The 21,384-nt window shown below is 37.1% G+C and overlaps 1 protein-coding gene across 1 annotated transcript in view; it reads left to right on the forward strand.

Moving 5' to 3' along the window:
• Positions 1-21,384, forward strand: part of MALRD1 (MAM and LDL receptor class A domain containing 1) — a 291,220-nt gene that overhangs the window by 237,863 nt on the left and 31,973 nt on the right. The window contains exon 35 of the mRNA XM_049798440.1: positions 537-603. Within this exon, the coding sequence (XP_049654397.1) occupies positions 537-603 (67 nt within the window). The remainder of the gene's footprint in view (positions 1-536; positions 604-21,384) is intronic.

The following is a 21,384-nucleotide window of genomic DNA, read 5'->3' on the forward strand; positions in this document are numbered from 1 at the left end:
CCTTCTACTTAAACACCTTTACTCTTTTCAAGACTGATTTCTCTAGTTCTTATGAGAATGTGACTCTAAGTGTTAAAATTCTGGACATCTTTAATAAGAAGATTGGTGACACAGGAGTAAGTGTATGTTCTTCACCCCTATATAAAAGCTATTAATAACAAAGTAGACTTAGTTACTAATTAAACATAAGTTCAGTTCTTTTCACTCTTTTTTTATATATTCCTATTTGTTTGAAAATCAAGTAAGTGGCAAAGCTCCATTTCTGGAGTCAAACGAAACTCTGACCTGAGAAAAATTAGAAGCCTGTTCAAGTGAAGCACCAGGATTTCTATAAGTTCAGGAGAGCCCATTGACTATAATGTATTTATGACTTGACACATGTATCACCAAGTCAAGTTATAAAGGAAGAGGTTTTGGAAGTGCTAAGCACCAAAATGACAGGTGTGAATACTTTGCCATTTTGAAAAATCAGGCACTAACAAATACAATAATGAGGGGAGGAATTCAAATTATAATTTTTACTTTTATGTTTGCAGTTTGTCCTGATGAATACTGCAAAAATGGAGGAAGATGCATCATCAAAGATGACATTCCGTTATGCCAGTAAGTTTCATTGGGGATTGACTTGTGCTTGAAGTTGGGAAAAGGTGCTGTTGAAAGAGCTGTTTTGTTCCCCAGGGACTGAAATGACATTCAGTAGAAGTATATTTTTAAAAGTGTCTCTAAGTCTACACTATTTTTATTTACAGTTGCTAAGTAAAACCACATTTTGAGGAGAATATTACTTATCAGATAGCATTTTCTGTAACTTTCATCTATCATTATAAGACAATCTGTTGGCCTGACACCTTAAGTTTTCTGTGTCTCATGTTTCACATCAACATTTAACAAAACATGCTTCTATGAAAAATGATGCCTTATATGCAGCAGGTGCTGTGTACCTCAAACAAGATTTGCAGGAGGCCATGTTCTCATCTTTGCCTGAACTTGTGATGTATTTCAGTTATAATGTTATTTTTTTATATATTTGGAGAAAGGGGGTAGTGGTTTTCCACTTATGCCAAACAAAGGGTTAAATGTATGCTTGTATTTTTCTGGAAATACCCTATGCTGAAAAACAAACAATGTATGCAATTCTGATGTGGAATATACAAGTCATTAGAAAGTGTCTCAGGCTATCTGAAGAGATTCATTTACACAAGGTATCGCTCTGTTTCCCACTGGGAAATTACAGGAGACTTTTTAAAGTGCACAGAAAGCAATGTTACTATAATGTTGTTATCATACTTTTGTCCTTCATGTGCTTCAGCGGATCTTGCCAAAGAGTTTGCCAAATTACTAAAGAAGTGACTGTTTTATCAGAGTATCTATCTTAGTCAAGACCAGACATTAAAGTTTGTCTGCTAGTCTCCAGGAAACTCACATTAATAAACCTGCTGATAAAATTACAGTTATTGCAGAATTTGTATCTTTCAAGACAGGTTTGTCCATTACTGGTCGAAGAAATGTGATAAATAACACACTCAGAAAATACAGGCACTTTCATATAGAGTACTTTGATTTAACTCTCAGAAAAACTGTTAATCAACTGCAGATTTCCCAAAGAATCTCCTCTATCATAGAAAAGAGAATGGTCGCTGCAAGAAGCTTGGAATTTCATTAAGGTGCCTGTTTTAAACCTTCTTGGGACACAGAAAGAGAGAAAGATGACAAAAAACATAGGGAAAGGTCGCAGATGGAATGGAATGGACAGCCAGCAGAAAATAAAGGGATTGGGAATAGCCAGGGAGTTTACAGTTGGTAGATTAAACCATTGATCAACAAGAAAATTGCTTGTAGGAACAAGGGACTGGGGGAGCAATTGAGATTTTGAGGATACAAGAGAATTATAGAAATGGAACTTATGTTAGGACTTGCAAATGAAAGGAAACCAAATTAGCAAGTGTTCTTTAACCACAGAAATAAAAGATGGAATAGTAAAATAGTAAATAGGATAATTTCCCTCAGCATTCAGCAAGAAAGATGATTCTGAATTCTCATGCAATGCATAGGTAATATGAGCAAAGGCACAGAAATGAAAATCACCTAACTGATGGGCTAACATAACTCCAAGAGTCGTATGTGCTTGTGTTGGCAAAATAAATCATCTCTATTCAAGCATACTAGAAAAGTAGTGCATGTTGCAATAGTGGAAGGCTTTCTGAAAACTCTGCTGGTAAGGGATGTGACTGGAGAATGGCAAATGAAGAAAAGGAATAGCCAGTTCGACAGTCCGATATCCATACCATTCAAGGCTTCATAATATTTTGAAGGAATTACTCATGCATATAATAACAAGGGAGTTAGGCATCTCTAATTTAAGCTTCTGCATGTTTTCTTGAAATCCCACATCATGAAAAGAAAGAAAATAATAAAAAAGTACCTTAAATGATAAAAAAAGTAGAAGCATCCCAGTTTTCATTTCCTATGGGAAAAAAATAAAAATGAAACCCCCAGAAATTAACATGGAAAAGACACTATTTTTTTACCTGTTTGTTCTCAGTTCTTATCTTAAATTACCTGGAAAAGGGATGATAGATTTAGGTGGAGATAGCTTCTTCTCTTGAGAGCAACTGCTCTTCTAGCCTGCAGGGTAGGTGAGGAGAAAAAGCAGAGTGCATAGGAATGCAGGAATCCTGTTGGACAGCAGGGAGACCCCTGAAAAGAGTAGAGTATGGATACTGCCCTGTCACAGCGCTGGCAGAGGAGTGTCTTCCTAGAAACCCAGAGGTAGTTGTGTGGAGATTACAGTTATCCTAAAAGTCACTGAGTTTGAGTAAGACTCTTCAGTGACACAGTGGACAAGGGGAAAATTTGTTAACATATCCTTTTGTTGCTATTTGTTCTTACGCAATGGATTCTGATCTTCCTCCACCTGAGATGCTTCTGTTCTAGTTTCTATAAAACAAAACCTGGGTCTGGAGTTTAAAACTTCTTTGGCCTCTCTCAGAATGTTGGTTTAACAAAAAAATTCTGGACAGGTCTCAAAGCTTCATTTGATTCAAGGTTCCATCATGTTCCTGTAAAAAATGAAATTGTTGCTCATCTTACCTTAGTTTGAGGTATATTGGTAGAAAAGAATCCAGTCTCTGGAAAGGTTTTTGTTGGTGATAAGGGGTGTTTTTTTCTGTTTTTAATGCAATGTGGTTGAAGTAGTTAACCATATAGACTCCTCCAAGTAGTTTAATATGTCACAATGGGAACAGAGTGAATTCGCAGTAGCTGCTTGGGCAAAAGAGATCAACTATTTGAATAGATTAAAAGCTGATAGTAAATTTTATACACTTAGTACTTCTCAAGTTTCTTTGATGCTTTATCTTTCATATCTGTGCACTACTGTTGCTTAGATATATAAAGTGAACACTTGGGATGTCAACCTGACTTTCTTTCAGTAGTATGTAACTAAGAGGGATCAGTAGAAGGTGGAAGGTGAGCTCTGATAGCTCTCTATGAAGAGATATCTGTAGACCAGGTGGAAAAGATAACAGTGGATACAAGTCTAGATAAAGTTTCAGTATATATTGGAGTGGGTAGCAGGGTTGGTATATCAGGTTGCTGTCATTTCTGCTCACACTACTGAAAACAGCTTTTTTTAGCTGATGCATAATGATTGTAGTAACATCAGTGAAAGGCCGCAGTGTTTGAGAATGTGACTATTGATATGGCGGTGGATGTTCTCAGCGAGAGTTTGCGAGTAAATGCAGAGCAACGGTGCTTTGCAGGTGATGGCTAGCTCCCTACTTGACTCAAACGCAGCTTGATGGCTGTCCTGATCCTCTCTAGTATTTGACTTCTGAGTTAGGTTTGAAAGCCATTTGCATTTTCTTCTCTTATTTGCTCAGGAGAGTACTTGGGCCACATCTCAAGTATGTTTTTCTTTGTCTTACTACTTCTTGGGTATCCTCTTTGGCTGCCAGACTAGATGGAGCTTTAGTCTGAAATGCTACGGCCACTCTCATTTCACAAGCTGACTCCTCTTTGGCCTGACTGACTTCCCTTCTGCAGTGGATGTGCAGTCTAGTGGCTAGTGCTGGCAATCAGCTACTGTGGCATTTGCTACATGCAAATCATGATAATTTGAGCAATAATGGCTAGAATTTTTGCAACGTCAATAGTCTGATTTCAAAATTATTCCTTTGATTATCTGGGTACTTTCTCCAATTGTCTGTCCAGTGTTTTTTTGTGTTTGTTTTATTTTTTTTTAAGTGAGACCACAGACCTCTGGAAACATAGGAAAGGGATATTGATGAGAACAAACAAGCTGGGAAAAGTGTGTTTGTAACACCCTGAAGTGGAAGGGTGAGGCTTCAAAGATTGTGCTAGTGCTGAAAAAAACCCTTAGAGCAGAAAAAAAAAATAAAAATCCCAGACTGATAATACATAATTTTAACTCTCATGCCAACTATACGAGATTAATACAATACATTCACATTTAAAATATGGTAAAACTCACGTATAATAAACATAATACAGTGCTTGTCTTTCCTTTTATTTTATACAAACAAGTTCTATGTAACATACTAAATTTCAGAGCAGTTACACCGACTAATACTAAAGAGTATAATGAGAGTGTTTTTATTAGTGTCTGAACTGTAAGAAGGTTCTATCCTTAAGCAGACTATGTAATTACATTCACTGGCCTGTAATTAAACAACCATGTTATAAATTAGAAATACATCTTCATTAAGAAGTTTTTAAATTATATTGAATATGTACCATCTAGCTAATTGAGCTGTGGAGATTAGAATTTCAAGGAGTCATTATATAGAGATAATTAATTAAGGTTATCTTTGTAGTTGTGTATCTAAATGCTGATTTGGCCCACAGTATAGAAACTGAATTATTTTGTTTGTTTCCTTTATGTGATAAAAGTGAAAAAGATTACTTTCCCTTTTATGTTTTAGAAAAGAATTGATTTTACAGGTCAATAATTCATTCAGAGGAGAGGATTTTTGCTTATTCTCCATAAAAAAGTTACAGGCTGTTTGATCCCCCATATTTTTTATTTCTCACCTTCTCATTTTTAAAATAAGCTCATTATTACAACCACAAATGGTCTGTTTAAATGTGCAAATAAAGTATTTTATCCCCAGTGGTACAACAGCAAATACTATTCCACAAAAAAATTTTTTTTAAAATTACTTTTTTGGTAGTTGGCACATGTTCTCACAGTCTGATTTTGCCTTCAAAATACTAACTTCTGGTAAGCACAATACATTTTTGAGGAGAAGCCCTACAAGGTGACATGCAACTTTAAATAATGCCACAGCAGGCTTGTTCAATATCTTTTCCAGTCAAGTATCATATGTGGCAAAACATGGAAATTCCGCATCCTCTCTGGGCAATGTCTTCTGGTGAGGAATGTAGCGTTTTTTCCTAAACATTTTTTTGCTTTTGGATGTACTCTTACATGTAGTCTTTTACTGGATTTTTGAGGAATGCTAGTGGTAGTTATCTTTAAAAACTAAAAGTGGGGGGATTGTTTCAATATCACACAGTATGTTACAAAAATGGAGTGATAATAGTATCCCCACCTAAGAAAATAAAATGTTTGAAAGCATCTGGTCTGTGATTTGATGGAAATACAAAGCCTAGAGACTGGCAAGCTAGACGGTACCAATTCATGAGTAAAGAGATTTTACAATGGGAGAAGATGGCAATTTCCACTTCAGCTGTTTGTCATGCTGCTCTCAGAGATTCCCACCTCAGTTACAGAGAGGATTGCTGACATAGCAGCTGCTGAATCACTGCAGATTATTAACTGTTGAAGCAAAGCAAACTGGTACTGATTTTACTTCCTTCCTAAGAATTATCTTTTGTATTTACCAAGCGTGACATAGGGCAATTGATAAAGCTCTATAGAACCTATATAGTAGCCCAAGAAAATGGTAGTCATGCAAAAGCAATTGTAGATAGAGGAGGAATGGAACAAGGATGTAACCATGAATAAAAACAAAAGCCATGATGTGCAGTCAAAAAGATAAGACATTGAAAAGGAATATTATGCTAAGATTTGGCTTCTCAGAAATGAAGGCAAAGGCATATTCTTCTATGGAGACATATATACAAATATACATAGCCAGCATAGAGAAGTTTTTTTCATATATTTCCATTACCCAAGTGCCGTCTGAAAAGTGTTGCTGAGGCAAATAAAATAACAAAATCAGGTTGCCTGAGCTGGGTAAAATTGAGAATGGGAAAACTTAATATCTCTGTTCTTCAGAATAAATGAGACACAGCTTGTTGTGAAAGAAAATAAACAGTATATTGATGGAAATGCAGATTTAAAGATTTGCTTAGAGAAAAATCTTCCCTAAAGTTTCTATTTCATATATTATTTTCTGTTAACTCTTTGTCCTTTCTTGTCCAGAAAAGTTTCATGAAATCAAGGTGCCTGGGCCCGATACAATAATACTGTTGCTTTTTGGCTTTTCATGTTTCTAACATCATAGCCCTTTCCAAAAAAAGGCAAACATGATGTCATTAAGAATATGTATGAGATAAGAGAAGACTAAACATCAGAGGAAATTGGACTTTTCAGTAGCCTTTTGATTCCATTTCTTAAAAAAGCAGTAATCAGAGCTATGTAAACACAAGTATACACAACCCAGACAGGACTGGCTCCCAATAAAATTTCATGCATGCTTCCTGATTCTAGAGTCTTTTCTTATAAAACAATTGAATAGTGGTTTTCTTTTTCTCAAGCGATTTAATTTAAAAATAAATTTGTCATGTTTGTACCTTTTATGTTTGCTTTTGCCAGTCATATGAAATGGTCAATTGAGCTCACCTGGAGGTGGTATTTTATGTATTCAAGTATTACTAATTAATGTTTTTCATTCTTCTTCCCTGCATTAGGAAGACAACTAGCATACAAGAACCATCATATACATAATCTAGGTATAATGCCCTTCCTTTAGAGCGTAAAGTATTTCTGAAATTTGTACGTGGTCTTTTAATGTTTCCTGTACCAGCCCTGGACCTATGTTATTACTTCTCTGCCCAAACTGCATATTTCATTCAACAGTCTCGATCTCTATATTGAGGTATTTTGTTTTCCACTGAATTCGTCTGTGGCATTTAGTCGGGTCAGACGGTCACTCCTTATCTGTCTTCAGGATATCCAAATGATACTGCTAGAAGGATGCTGTTTTGGAGAACCAGAGTACTGATTTCCCTTCAGGTCATGGTATATTTCATATGTCCTGCACGCATTTTTGTTTGTTTTTCCCCCCATCCCCAAATACTAGGGCTTACAGTGCAATGTGAGAGAAACATAGACTCATAAATCTTATGCATTTGGTCTATTTTGTAATACTTGGAATGAAACAGCTTTTGATTTTGATGCTGATCACCTACTCACAGGGCTTTCAACAATCATTTCACAACATAAAAAAACTGAAAAAAAACTGTAAAATCCATTGAATTCTTCATATATGAGAATTCAGGAAATACTGATCCTCCATAAGGAAAGAAATATGCCAAATTTGTCTAAAAATATTTTTTTTTTTATTTTCCCTAATTGTACCAAGTGACTTCAAAGTAAATACATTTGGCCAAATCAGTTTTACCTAGTGAGAACCTTTCCATTGAGCAAATTATCAACTATTTCTTTACAAATGGATACACTGGCTATCTTTTCGTATTTAGAAGCAGTTACTTCGACCTTTGCTCTTTTTCCTTCTCTTTGCAGATAATAGCATAAACCTGAGGTCAGCTCCTTATCACACTGGAGCCAGCTGCTTCATGCAGTTTGCAACTCCTAAAAATGATGAAAAAAACCCAAACAACATTCATCTCAGTCAAACCTAACTGAATATATAGGGCAGTTTGCCACCGTCTCCAATGAGGCAGCGACGTCCTATGAAGTTCACTTGTGAGTTTTGTGAATCAGATGATTGCTAAATCCAATGATGTCAGAAGGAATCGGTCTTTTTCAGGTTCTTTATTCTAAAACTAAAACAAAGTTGTCTCTATGTAACTGTTAAAGTTTGACTGCAGGTAATTGAAGGCCAGATGATTTACTCAATGAAACAAATATGACTGAACAGACCCAAAGCTTGGTTTCACAACAGATGTTTCCGATCATGTTTATGAGAAATCTCTAGCACCTGATTCAAATGCAAATCAGACTTTCTCACTTAACTCTTGGGTTTTGGTCTTTTTTTGTATGGAAAACTAAAGCTCAAGATATCTGTAAAACTGGAAACAAGCAAAGTAGCTTATAGTCTTTCTCTGTCTTCCTGAGGTGAAATATTACTCTGTCAAATGGAAAAAGTTTCTCTTGAATGACCCACTGCTAGAATCTGAATAGCACTCAAAAAGACATAGTTTAGATATAGCCCATTGGTCATGCTGGAAAGCAAACTGTGACCTAGATATTTTCGAATCGTCTCTTTATGATATGTTTGCTGAGTGGGGATGTTTTTACCTGTATAGAAAATCAGCAAGGAATTTCTGGGACAATTTCTAAATCAAAGACCCTGATGAACATTATGTACAACCTTTTCTTGCAAGATTTTGGAGTTGAGCTAACACTTATCTTTGGGAATAAAAGAACCACATGTTTCCTTTTAAAAGGTGAATTTAGTACATTATCAACCTCACTGCAACTCTCAAGATCAGAGTAAGAATTATATTTGAGTCTGATCAAAATAACTGATGTTTTAATATGAAGACACTATAATCTTATTGAGAAGGGTGTAGGCAAGTAAGTATAATTTAGCAGATGCAGTGAAAATGACTTGGGCGTATAAGAATGCTTATGGGAAAAATTTTCTCCTCAGTTGGATTTCTTCTCTACAAAATTTAGTATCAGTAGTGCTTAAGCTGCTAAAAGCATTGAACCTCTCTGATAAATATCGTATATTTCTGTTTTGATTTTCAATTCACTCTTTAAAATGAGCCAAAGCCAAATGAGGTAACTACAAGGTATAGAAAACCTGGTGAGATTTTTGTTATTCCTAAGTGCAGTACACCTTTACCTCAGAATGACTTATATACCAGAACTATAAGCATTATTACATTTAAAATTCAGGAGATATGTTTGTCTACAATAGGGACAAGCTTAGGATCTGGGAACTGTATCTGTAGCAGAGGATGCTTGCTGAGTGATTGTATGAGAGATTTTTATATGGGAGAATGTTAATTAATGTTGGATATTGGATGTTTGCCAAAGTATGGAGGGTTCCCTGAAGGGTTACTCCTACGAACTCCAGATGCTGAAGAGTAGGAAACATAGATGAAAAACTTTATAATCACAGCAATTTTTGTTCTGTTTTGTTCAAAACAGGAAAGAATAGCTGTAAAATAATAAATACTTTTCAAAAGAGAGAAAAATAGGGAACAATTGAAGAATTATATACCAATGAAGGAAGTATAAACACAAGGCTTGCAAAGATTCTTGTGCTACAGCCCCCTCTCCTTCATATTCCTGTGGCTGTCTTTTGTTGACAGAAATTTAAAAACATCTTTAGGTATATCTATTTATAGGCACATAAATTACTCTATGTCTTTTGGATTATATGAAATCAAACAATAATTAACACAGTCTGGTTTCAGCTTGTCTTATATAGGTTGAGTAACAAGCTTCTTTCAGACTCAGTCTTCCTGGATTTAAATGAAAGCAAGAGACAGTACTTGGTGTGAAAACCAGTATTCTCATACCCTAAGATTTCACCTGCATGTCTGCATATCAAAACTTCATTGTCTAGAATCATCTCAGCACTAGAGCCCTCTCTGCTGGAGGTGTCTGGAGGCTACTAGTTAGGTATATCTAATACGATACAAAATGTATCATAAAAGATGTAAGGGACACTTTTGGAAAACATACACCATCAAGCATGTTGATAAGAGTTTTGAACTTGCACTACAGTGAGGAAGATTATGATTCAGATAGGCTTGTGTTGAAGATGTCAGGAAAGATGGGGATGATGGAGATCTGTATTTGAGAATCTGTGTTGTTGTGTAAGTCATGTAGGAAAGACATACATCTTCTATTCTGTACTAACTACATCCTGATACATAGCCTACTTAGTCTGACCCACTAGACACCCTGGTGTCACAATGTCCTCAAGCTATCTTGCATGTTTGCAATTTTCCCTCTTGTTCAGCCAGTGTGACTTTAAGTCTCCAAGAATTATACCCTTTGTGCTGTTGCTAGGTGGCTAAGGGATTGCCTAAAAGCAGCAAATTCTATTAAATTGAGAACTTTTGAACTTTTCTTGCCAGCTTTTGCAGTGTTGACTGATCTAGAAAGCTCCCTGCATTTTAATTTTAAACACACATACAAACGGAGGATTTTTCTCAACGCTTGGAAGGATCTTTTCATGTTTGCTATTGCTCTAATCAACTACTAGGCTACATCTCTAAGCTGGAAGCAGTAACTATGTGCTATTCCCACACAGACTCTTGTATGTCCTTTAGCAAAAAAGTACATATACATTTAAGCTAAAACAGTTTTGTCTGCATCTGGTCTGCAAGTCATATTTTCAATGTACAGAAATATTTTTATTTTAAAAATATATATTGGATTGCAAGATATATGTGAACTTTGAAATATCCTTTAAAGTCTGTCAAGTTAACGTTCATGCAAGAGTTACAGTATGTATCTCAAACACCAGAGTTCCTGCAGGAGTAAACATCTGTGGTGGGCTGACCCTGGCTGGATGCCAGGTGCCCACCAAAGCTGTTCTATCACTCCTCCTCCTCAACTGGACAGGGGAGAGAAAATATAACAAAAGGTTCGTGGGTTGATAGAAGGACAGGGAGACATCATTCACTAGTTACGTCATGGGCAAAACAGGCTTGTCTTGGGGAAATTAGTCTAATTTATTACTAATCAAATCAGAGTAGGGTAATGAGAAATAAAACCAAATCTTAAAAACATCTTCTCCACCCCTCCTTCTTCCCGGGCTCAACTTTACTCCGAATTGTCTCTACCTGCTCCCCCACAGCAGTGCAGGGGACGGGGAATGGGGGTTGGGTTGCGGTCAGTTCATCGCACATTGTCTCTGCCGCTCCTTCCTCCTCAGGGGCAGGACTCCTCACACTCTTCCCCTGCGCCAGTGTGGGGTCCCTCCCACAGGAGGCAGTCCTCCATCGACTTCTCCAACTTGAGTCCTTCCCACAGGCTGCAGTTCTTCACAAACTACTCCAGCGTGGGTCCCTTCCACAGGGTGCAGTCCTTCAGGAACACAGTGCTCCAGCACAGGCCACAGGTCCTGCTAGGAGCCTGCTCCAGCGTGGGCTTCCCACGGGGTCACAGCTTCCTTCAGGCATCCACCTGCTCTGGTGTGGGGTCCTCCCTGGGCTGCAGGTGGAGATCTGCTCCACCATGGACCTCCCTGGGCTGCAGGGGGACAGCCTGCCTCACCAGGGTCTTCACCACGGGCTGCAGGGGAATCTCTGCTCTGGAGCCTGGAGCATCTCCTCCCCCTCCTTCTTGACTGACCTTGGGGTCTGCAGGGCTGTTTCTCTCATCTATTCTCACTCCTCTCTTCCAGCGCTGTTTTTGCAGCAGTTTTTCCCCTCCTTCTTAAATACATTATCCCAGAGGTGCTACCACCATCTCTGATGGTCTCGGCCTTGGCCGGCGGTGGGTCTGTCTTGGAGCGGGCTGGCATTGTCTCTGTCGGACACAGGGGAAGCTTCCAGCATCTCCTCACAGAAGCCGCTCCTGATAGCCCCGCCACTACCAAAACCTTGCCACGCAAACCCAATACAACGTCAGTCATCAAGCTAGACTTCATAATTCAGTAAACTGCAGGAGGTTGAGATTTTGCTTGTTTGTTTTTAAATGGTGGAGGTGAAGAAGGTTTGGATTTAAGTGAATTATTTCCCTGTGGATGAGAAAACTAATTGGCCAGGATGCTTGATATTTTATCTTAGTCTTTATTTATAGTATGTGTGCTTTTTTATCAGCAGACTGGGTAACAAATTATCATATGGCTTCCTAGTTAGGCTAAACTAAACCATGCTTTAACTCACCCTCTGTGCAGCCATGTGGAAGCCAAAACTAGGATGATTCTCTCTGTGGTCAGTGAGAAAGGATTGTCAACAAGCCCACACTGGCTTCTCTATTTTTATCTCTAGTTCTGTATGTACTTAGAGCACCTTGGAAGCTGTATAAATTCCTTGGATGGTTTTCAGGTATCAACTTTGTATAAACACATGCATTGCACCTAGGCTAATCCTCAACAAATGTCTTCGTTGGAAAAGAAAGGAAAACAGTATTGGTGCCAATGACATGTGACGATGGCTTCTGTAATATAGGTGCTAGGTGAGATTATACAGTAAGGATTGTCTAAATTCTAACGTTAAATATGTTTAAGTTATGGGTCATTAACTTAGTATATTAGAAAATTATTTTTATTGCTTCATGAGTTTCCTTGTTTCCACTTAGAACTTTTCAATTTTCTGCTTTAATCCTTTTACCATTCATCCTTATTAACTATTGTATTTTCCACTTATGAAATGCCTGCTCAACTGACTTTTGTGGCAAAAGCTGGGCAAACAAAAAAAATTTGCTTAGGATTGTAAAATGAAGCTAACAAGATGACTACCTACAGTTAAATGGAGCCTGTATCTGGCAGTTCTTGCATGTTTGCGTTTCCTACACAACCTACTGATAGTGCAACTTAGCATAACTAGGAGATGAACAAAACATTTTTTAAGCAGTGTTACATAGAGCTGAATATCCTAATGCCTGTTTTTCACAGAACAGAATTCTAGTTTATAAATAGTTATTTCTCCTCTGGTAACTTTATTTTCAGATTTTAGATACTCTTTTGCAAATGTCGTGGTTTAACCCCAGCCAGCAACTAAGCACCATGCAGCCGCTCACTTCACTACCACCACCCCCAGTGGGATGGGGGAGAAAATCGGGAAAAGAAACAAACCCCATGGGTTGAGATAAGAATGGTTTAATAGAACAGAAAAGAAGAAATTGATAATGATAACACTAATAAAATGACAACAGCAATAATGAAAGGATTGGAATGTACAAATGATGCGCAGGGCAATTGCTCACCGCCCGCCGACCGACACCCCGCCACTCCCCGAGCGGCGATTCCCCACCCCCCCCTTCCTGGTTCCTATACTGGATGTGACGTCCCATGGTATGGAATACACCGTTGGCCAGTTTGGGTCAGGTGCCTTGGTTGTGTCCTGTGCCAACTTCTTGTGCCCCTCCAGCTTTCTCGCTGGCTGGGCATGAGAAGCTGAAAAATCCTTGACTTTAGACTAAACACTACTGAGCAACAACTGAAAACATCAGTGTGTTATCAACATTCTTCTCATACTGAACTCAAAACATAGCACTGTACCACCTACTAGGAAGACAGTTAGCTCTATCCCAGCTGAAACCAGGACAGCAAACCACTGATTTTTGTCAGGTGAATTAAAGTGCATGGTTTGATTTGTATTGTTGTCCATTAAAAAATTTTTAAAAATAGGCCAGCAGGTGGTTTTAAACCATCCTTTAATAGGTGGAAAAAAGCTTTTATTTGCTTTGCTTTTCTTTATCCCTTCTGTAAATTAATACTTTATTAATGTGAAATTTGTTTGGGACTTAGAAAAATGGAAGAAAGGTCTCCTAAACTTTGTTTAATATTTTAGCGTGTGGAAAATACTGTGTTCCCATAGTCATAGAAATGCACAGAGGTTATCTTCCCACCTCTTTTGCTTCTGGAGGTGAAGGTGAGGTGATTTGGCAGAATACATTTTGAGGCTACACAGCAGCTATTCATTATTATAGTTCTAGTGTTTTAATAGGTATCTTATCAAATTTTTCCCCATTTGTCAGGGCTTCCCTTATGCTATCAGTAAAGTCTATCAGTAAGTTTTTTGTAATAAGATCAGCAAAAGGCATAGACTGAGAATGTTTTACTTAATGAAAGTAGCTGAGGATTTTTTTCCTGATGCGTCATAAGATAGTACAGGAAAGCTAAAAATGTGCATACAGCTGTGTAATCAATAACATAAACTAGATTATACCTGTATAGTAAATATACTTCATTTACCTTTTATATCTGTATCTATATATAGATATAATGCTTCTACAACTATCTTTCTAATACTTTGTGCCTTTAGAATACTTTTCAGCATGCTGTTACTACAGACAGCAAGATACAAGTCAATGTAAACACAGAAGTTGTTGATATACCTGATGCTTTCTTCTGACACAAAAATCATAATGCTACAGAACTATGAGCACCACAATTCAAGTTGGGAATATACAACACAACTGTGCATTTAAATATAACATAGGAGTTGATAAATTATCAAATTACTCTTTCTTAGCTTTCTAAAGTTATATATTTATTTATATTGTCATTAAAATATATCATACAGTAAGGCCAAAGTAACACTTTTACAGGTGTCATAATGTGACCCCAACAATGGATCTTACAGTATTTTATTTCTTTCCATATATGTTTGATATGGCAGACCCCTTGTACATATGAAGAAGATGGTGAAGATCTAATCAGCTTTGTCTATGCAGTCTATACCCACTACAAGGTCAATGTCGCTTGCAGTTTAGTCTTGTGAAAAAGTCCTCCAGAAAACCTTTTCATTAATCATCCTGAGCTACTCTACAATTCTACACTCTGAACTTCCCCTAATACCTCCAGGCAGATTGCGTCTGTACCTTGCACATTCTTTCTCAATTTTTCATTTTAAGGTGCGTTCTTGCCCATCACATCTAAAAAAAGTTCTTGCCCAAGCTATCATCATGCATCTCAGTTGTTGTTCCTCCTTGCTTGGATGACTGCAAGGTTTTTAGGCTGGTGTTGCTCAGAAAATAGCTGCAGAGAGGATTCTTCGGACCATTGCTTTGACCATGTTGTTCTTCTTTTTGCGTCTCTGCTTCCTCTTTCTTATTGCATCAAATGTTAATTGTTGATCCTGCTTTCAAAGCCTTCATAATTTATTCCCACTCCATCTAACATTCCTCATTTAGCAAGTATAATTTGAATACATTTCAAATACTGGCTGCTAGTCCAGGGTGTAATACAGACAGTATAACCTGTCCCCTACTCAGTGCACAGCAATAGCAATAGATTGTCTATGTTTTAACAGGTCTCTGCACCCTTGTCAAAGTTTAGAGCAAAATTTGACAAAACCCTTTATACTTACTGAACAGAAAGCAGGCATCTCTTTCAAAATAACTTCATTCTAAATTTACATGAAACAAGGACCGAGCACAGGAAGGAATTAGGCATATGCTTTCCCTATAAATCCAGAGAATCAAAGCACAGTACAATAATCTTGCCTTTGACATTTGAGCTTCTTTTACAACTTTTCATCTTCAGACTCTAGCCTTCTTTTTTAATAACCTATTTAGTTCTGGTAGTATGAGGTCCTTACAGCTGGTATTGGCACGCAAAAGCTGGAACAAATACTTCGGTAAATTTTCAAGGCCATTTTCATTCAAATATTTTGTTTTATAGCTGTGAAGACTGTACAAGTATTCCCCAAAAATTCACAGCAGTGAATTCTAAAATTCTTTTGTAAAGGCAGGCTAGAGTGCAACATTCAAAGCTCTGCTGATATTTCAGAAGCACACATGTGCTGCAATAGCAATCAAAATGAAAACTTCTCCTTTTTCAGGCTGGATCAAGAAAGTAATTTATAGTTCATAAGGTCTTTGGAAAAAAAAAAAAAAAGAAAAACAAACAAACAAAACACCCAACCAAAACCTTTGTTAATGCCATAGGCTAAACACATTCATTTGTACCTTTTTCTTTTTACTTGGAACTGGGAGAAGAAGAATTTGCATGCAATTTATAAGGTACTAGGCATATAATATTATTTCTTAAACAGACAGTCAGATTTTATCCTAATTCTGTACATTCTGATTTGCTTAGACTTTGCTAGATGTTACACGATGGGATTAAAAATTAGTTAGAAGACTGATCCCTTTTTCCCCTTTCATCTCCCCTCCCTACCCACCCTCCCCACCCCCGCCAAGAACATGCTAATGAAAATAAAAATAGTGTTATTCTTGCTCAAATTCTCAAGATACGGAATAATTTTTTTCACTAGAATAACAAACACTTTAAAGTTTTCTGGGCAAAATCAGACATTTCATCAAAATATTCTGCAAAAAGTTGTCTAGTCAGAAAAGTATCTACAAAGTTATTTTTGAGGGAAAATATCCCATCTGACCTAGTCAAAATCTCTGAGATATTTAGAAAGGAAGAATACTTGTCTTCATTCTTATATTGTACCTTTCGAGGGGTTTTTTTGGTTATAAATTTTAAGGAAGTATCCAGTCAAGATTCACTATTCTCAGTACAAGCCTGGGCTACCACTGTACAAACACATCAGGAACATGTATATGTCACACGATGAAGGGAAGAGGTCTCAGGAGATGGAGTACTTTTTCAACATCTGAAAAATAATTTTCCTTCTTGTGAATGGAGTGTGTCCTCATTACAAAGTGTTTCCACCCAGTATCCCAAACAGTCTCCCTTATAATGTTACCAAAATACAAAAGCTGTCAAAAGACTCCTTTATCTGTGGCTCAAGCCTGGTATAGCATCAGTGAAACAGGAAGCACAGAGAAATTGTAAGCCATATATTTTTTAGTGGTTTAAAAAATTATTGATGTTAACTATTCAGAGCAGTGCCAGTGTGTGCATTCCTCATGACTAATTTCACTCTTCTGCAACAAATAACCCACATGGAAAAATTTTTTTGCTGTTGTTATTTTTAGGGCAGTTCAAGCAGCAATTTCAGGCACAGATTTATGAAGCCTGGCAGGAAAGACGGCTGGACCTTTAAAAAACAAATTATTGAAGTAAAAATTCTAAGGCCACAGAAATAAAGTGCTTGGGCAACTGAGCAACTACTATGCATACCCATTCATTCTGCTTCCGTGAGGGTATAAAACCAGTCCTGAGAATAAAGTCTGGAATTGAGAATTTCTAAGCTCAGCATGTGCAGCTCCCCTAACATAAGGTCTTCCAAAGCACACATGCAATTTAAAAGCCCATATCCTACCTACTTTCAAGAGGCTTTTTGACACAATATTGATTAAGTATTAATAAAGTTCACCCTTTTCCATTCTGTGACTTACTTCTTCGTCAGTAATGAGCTTATAACAGTGCTCCCTCTCCTCCAGCCCTTTTGGTGTGTTTGTTTCAAGTTCTTCATGAGAGGGACTCTTTGGAGTTTTGTTTGCCTTCATGAAATGGGACCCAGATCTAATAACAAACACAGGAACTGCAAGAGTAAATTTTAAGTACATAAACAAATGTTAAGGTTCTACATGCTCTTAGAGACTTCTGAGTACCCTGAGAAGCCAGTAGAACAGTTTCTGAAAAAAACAATACTGTTGTAAAAATGTGGAAGCATAGTGTGACTCCTTGCAGAACACTTGGATTTTCTTATGTGCTTATTTCAAAAAGTTGAAAGCCAAATTAATAAACAGCATGCTTTTGCTATTTATTTTTTAATGTTACTGAGGCTTCTGGAAGACTAGTGTCAGAGTAAAGCAATGATAGATGTACATAATAGTTTGATGAATAAACTCTGCTGGATTTTAGTAATGAAGTACCAGACACTAGGTAAGAATATTCAGTAAAGGTTATTTTCAGGAATGTACTAAAGCAAAACTGGAATGGCTCATTCTACCTGGAATCACTGCTCAACTTTCTCTGAGGCTTTTACCTTTGTGTTCATAATGTGACATAGTATATGCAGGAGTAAATCAGATATCCTTAGGCTAAACAGCAATCAACATCTCTACATCTTTAATTTCTACTCACTTTCTATGTAAATGATGGTTTATGTGTCCATTTTTGTTTCCTTAGAGCTGACTGTGAGCTAAATTCCTTGTAGGGAATTATCAATTATATTAATAGAAATTCCACATCTGGATCTTGGATAGACCTTACATATCTGTTAGCTATGAATGTATCAAGATTTATCTGTATTTTCCAAAGAATGCAAGGGTAAGATAGGAATTACTACAGATATGTTAGCTCTCTAAACAGTGCCAATCTTTCCAAATAATTACCCTGAGCTTCCAGCCAGTTCAGGCAAACCACAATTCTATGCAAATCACAAGGGATGGAAGGATTATTGGCCTTTCCATCCACATTCATTTTGAAACCCTGTGTTTATGAAATGTCATGAGAAAAATACTGCATTTGCTAACCTTTCTTATGATTAGCTAAGCTGGGGTTTAGGGGCCAGAGAATGGCTTTCTTCCACTGCATGGTTACCACAAAATGAGCACATCTGCTGTAACTTTAAAAGTGTGGATCCAGTAATGCTTTCCTAATCACCACAGATATGGCACACAGGCCATTTCTCCAATTCTTGGCTCTTGATTCCCAGTGAAGTCACCACCCACAAAGTATTGTCTGTGCAAGTCAAACTTCTGGCAGTAGGCTCAAGAGCAAAAGCTCAGACCCAAACCATAAGAGATATGTCAGCAAACAGTTTAACTTCCTTTTTGCTGTGTGGGTGACCAGAGCAACAGGAAGGCTGTTTTTATTGAATCCTCATGGAAAGTAAGTTCTCAAAGTTTCTTTCTTGAGGAAGAAATAAAAGAAGAGTTGGAACGGAACTGCTGAGGGACAAGCACCAAAGCAGCATTAAACGTTCAGGAAAAAATAATTAATCTCAACGGTAAATAAATTCGTATAAAGGGTTATTCACAAGAACACCAAGCGCATGAACACTAAGTGTTGATCTCATGTTAACCCTTAACCCTTCAAGAAAAGACTGAGGATAATCTGAGATACTAGCAACACTTCAATGGTGAAATAAAAACCAAAATTCAGTACTCAGTTTACATAACTGAGTAGATCCTTCCGTTTGCACTGATGTTCATACAAGTTCTACAGTAGTACATGCCTGCAACAAATCCTCTTTCCACTCTTGTCAATACTTTGACCCCATAGGTTTTGTATTTCCAGCTTCATTCTTGAGCACCAAAAGAAGGTCATAGTAGTAAGTAAAACCACAATAATAACTGAACCAATTCTTCAGCTGATGTAAATGTTCTTATCCCCATCTGGAAGTGTAAAGTGAAAAAGCCAGCCAACCTTACACCAACGTTCACTCCAAAAATTGGGCAGGATTTTGTTCTTGTCTTACCAAAAGGAATTACTTTGAAATAGAACTTTAACAGATTTTGTGTTTGTTAGACTTGATGATACTGGATACTGTTTTTAATGAAACTCTGGACTTCATTTTTCATTTTAATTTTGTATTTGTTGCTAAATAGTCCTTCACAGAATTAAACTTTTAAGTGACCAGAAATAAGGTGCTGGTCTGCTGAACAATGAAACACTTTCATCATGGTATTGAACAGTATAAACTACTTAAAGACAGGACTGGACCTTGACTTTTTTCATCCTCTGATCTGAAGTTTGTGACAAAACCCAGTCCTTCAAGTACATGTTCTGTGTTTGACTGGAAGTTGTCATTTTTTTAATATTGGAAGAATAATTTTTATATTCCTTATGAAAGGATTTCCCAAATTTAAAATTCTAGGGGTTTTCTCATGACTCTTAACATAGTTGATTTGGTTTTATTCTTTGTTATAGTCTTCTTTTGTTGTAGCCTTAATTTCTTGATGTTGAGGTTTCTTTAGATCCAGCATGAAATGTCTTTTTTCTAAAGTAATACCAACCGAGTGTCTATTATGTGAAACCAGTGACAAGGGTATTATTTTTCATTTGTATTTAGAACAACTCATTATTTTGTTTTTGGTTGGTAACTTTGCTTTTCTTCCTCACTTCTTTTTGTTAGTAAGATCCTCTGTAGAAGTATCCTACAAACTAGCTGTGTGGTCTGTCCAAAATATAAAATATCAGGAAAGATACTTTTTTCATTGGAATTCCAAACCAAATCAAGCAAAGAGGCTCAGGAAAGATTATAATCTGTGACCTGTTATGCATGGACAGCACTATTACTCTTCCATCTTCAGAAATCCTAACTGCTCCAATGTTTGTGATTATATCTCCATCTAACTGCTGACCTTCAAAGTAAGTCTTTGAACATAAAAGAGGATTATAAACATTCCTGTCTTTCCTGGATATTTGAGAAACAGATCCTGAATTGAATTCCTTGTAATAGAATTCTGCCATAACTTTACCTGCTTAAAGGAGAAAATTTGTATGTCCATAAAAGTATTATAAATATATTTATGAATAAAACTTTGAGAATTACTGTACAACATCCCAAAATGTTGTTCCTTAAGTGCTGCCATTTAAAATATTTACCTTTTGTAAGCAGCTGAGAAAAAAAATTAAATGTTTTTTAATTTAATGTGGTTTAGACTAGAGTTCTGGTTTTGGCTTTCTATTTTGTCAAGTCATTTTAGAGTTCAGTACAAAGCTGGGAGAAGGGGTGGCGGGGGCCTCAGTCATGTGTGTGCTTGAGGCCTGAGCCAAAATTAGTTCTCTGATCCATTCCAAATTCTCTGATCCATTCCAAATAACTTTTACTCTCAAGTTGAAGTTATTTACTGTCCTACAAGTCAGTTGATTTAACCTTTCATCAAGTCAGCCTGAGAAGAGAGCTGAGTCCTCTGTAACCATCTGGCTCAGTTAAGCTCAGGACGGATGAGGATTCTGGAAGAAGATGTAAGGATCAGACAGTGTAGGAGTGAAATCTCTCTTGTGGGGATATGGAGATGTGTTTCTAAACTGGTGGAGCTCTGAGTTATCTAAAAACATTTATAAGACCTTTAGCTAAGAGAGGGATGTGTTTGGTTAATACCTGAAATAGGACAATGTCAATGATAAAGGTGGAGGTAGATTGCCTGAAGAGCTAAAAATTAGGTTGAAGGTAGCACATTAAGGACAATAAAATGACAGAGGTGTAAATACTGGCAAAATATTGTTTGCTTCCAGGCTGGTTAGCATTGTTGCTTACTGTGTAAGAGCTAAGAGAAGAAAATAGACATTGTTTTTCCTTTCCATTTCCTCTGGGGTAAGCCTGACTACAAGATTTTTCACAAATAATTTGCAGGGAAAGGAGAGTGGGAGGCCAAGAGGGTGGGAGGACTGAAAGAAGGAAATCACCAAAAATTCTGGGCATTGGTTGTCCACGCCACAGTGTATCCTGGCAGCTGCCTACACTAGAAGTGTGTCCATTCATCAAGATTTCCTCTTGTGCTGTTCATCAAGATATAGTTCTGGTGCAGGGTTGCTCTCTGGTATTTATAACAAATAACTGGTGTGCCCTCCCTTAGTCCACTCAGACACAATGACTACAAGAAAATGTATGTCTGAGATCATTATTGGGGCATACAAGTCTTAATGGATATTTGACCCAGTTACAAACAGAACAGAGAAATTCTGTATTTTTAAACTTCTTTTT

This window comes from Accipiter gentilis, chromosome 4 (genome assembly GCF_929443795.1).
Source record: "Accipiter gentilis chromosome 4, bAccGen1.1, whole genome shotgun sequence".
In the NCBI taxonomy this organism is placed as follows: domain Eukaryota; kingdom Metazoa; phylum Chordata; class Aves; order Accipitriformes; family Accipitridae; genus Astur; species Astur gentilis.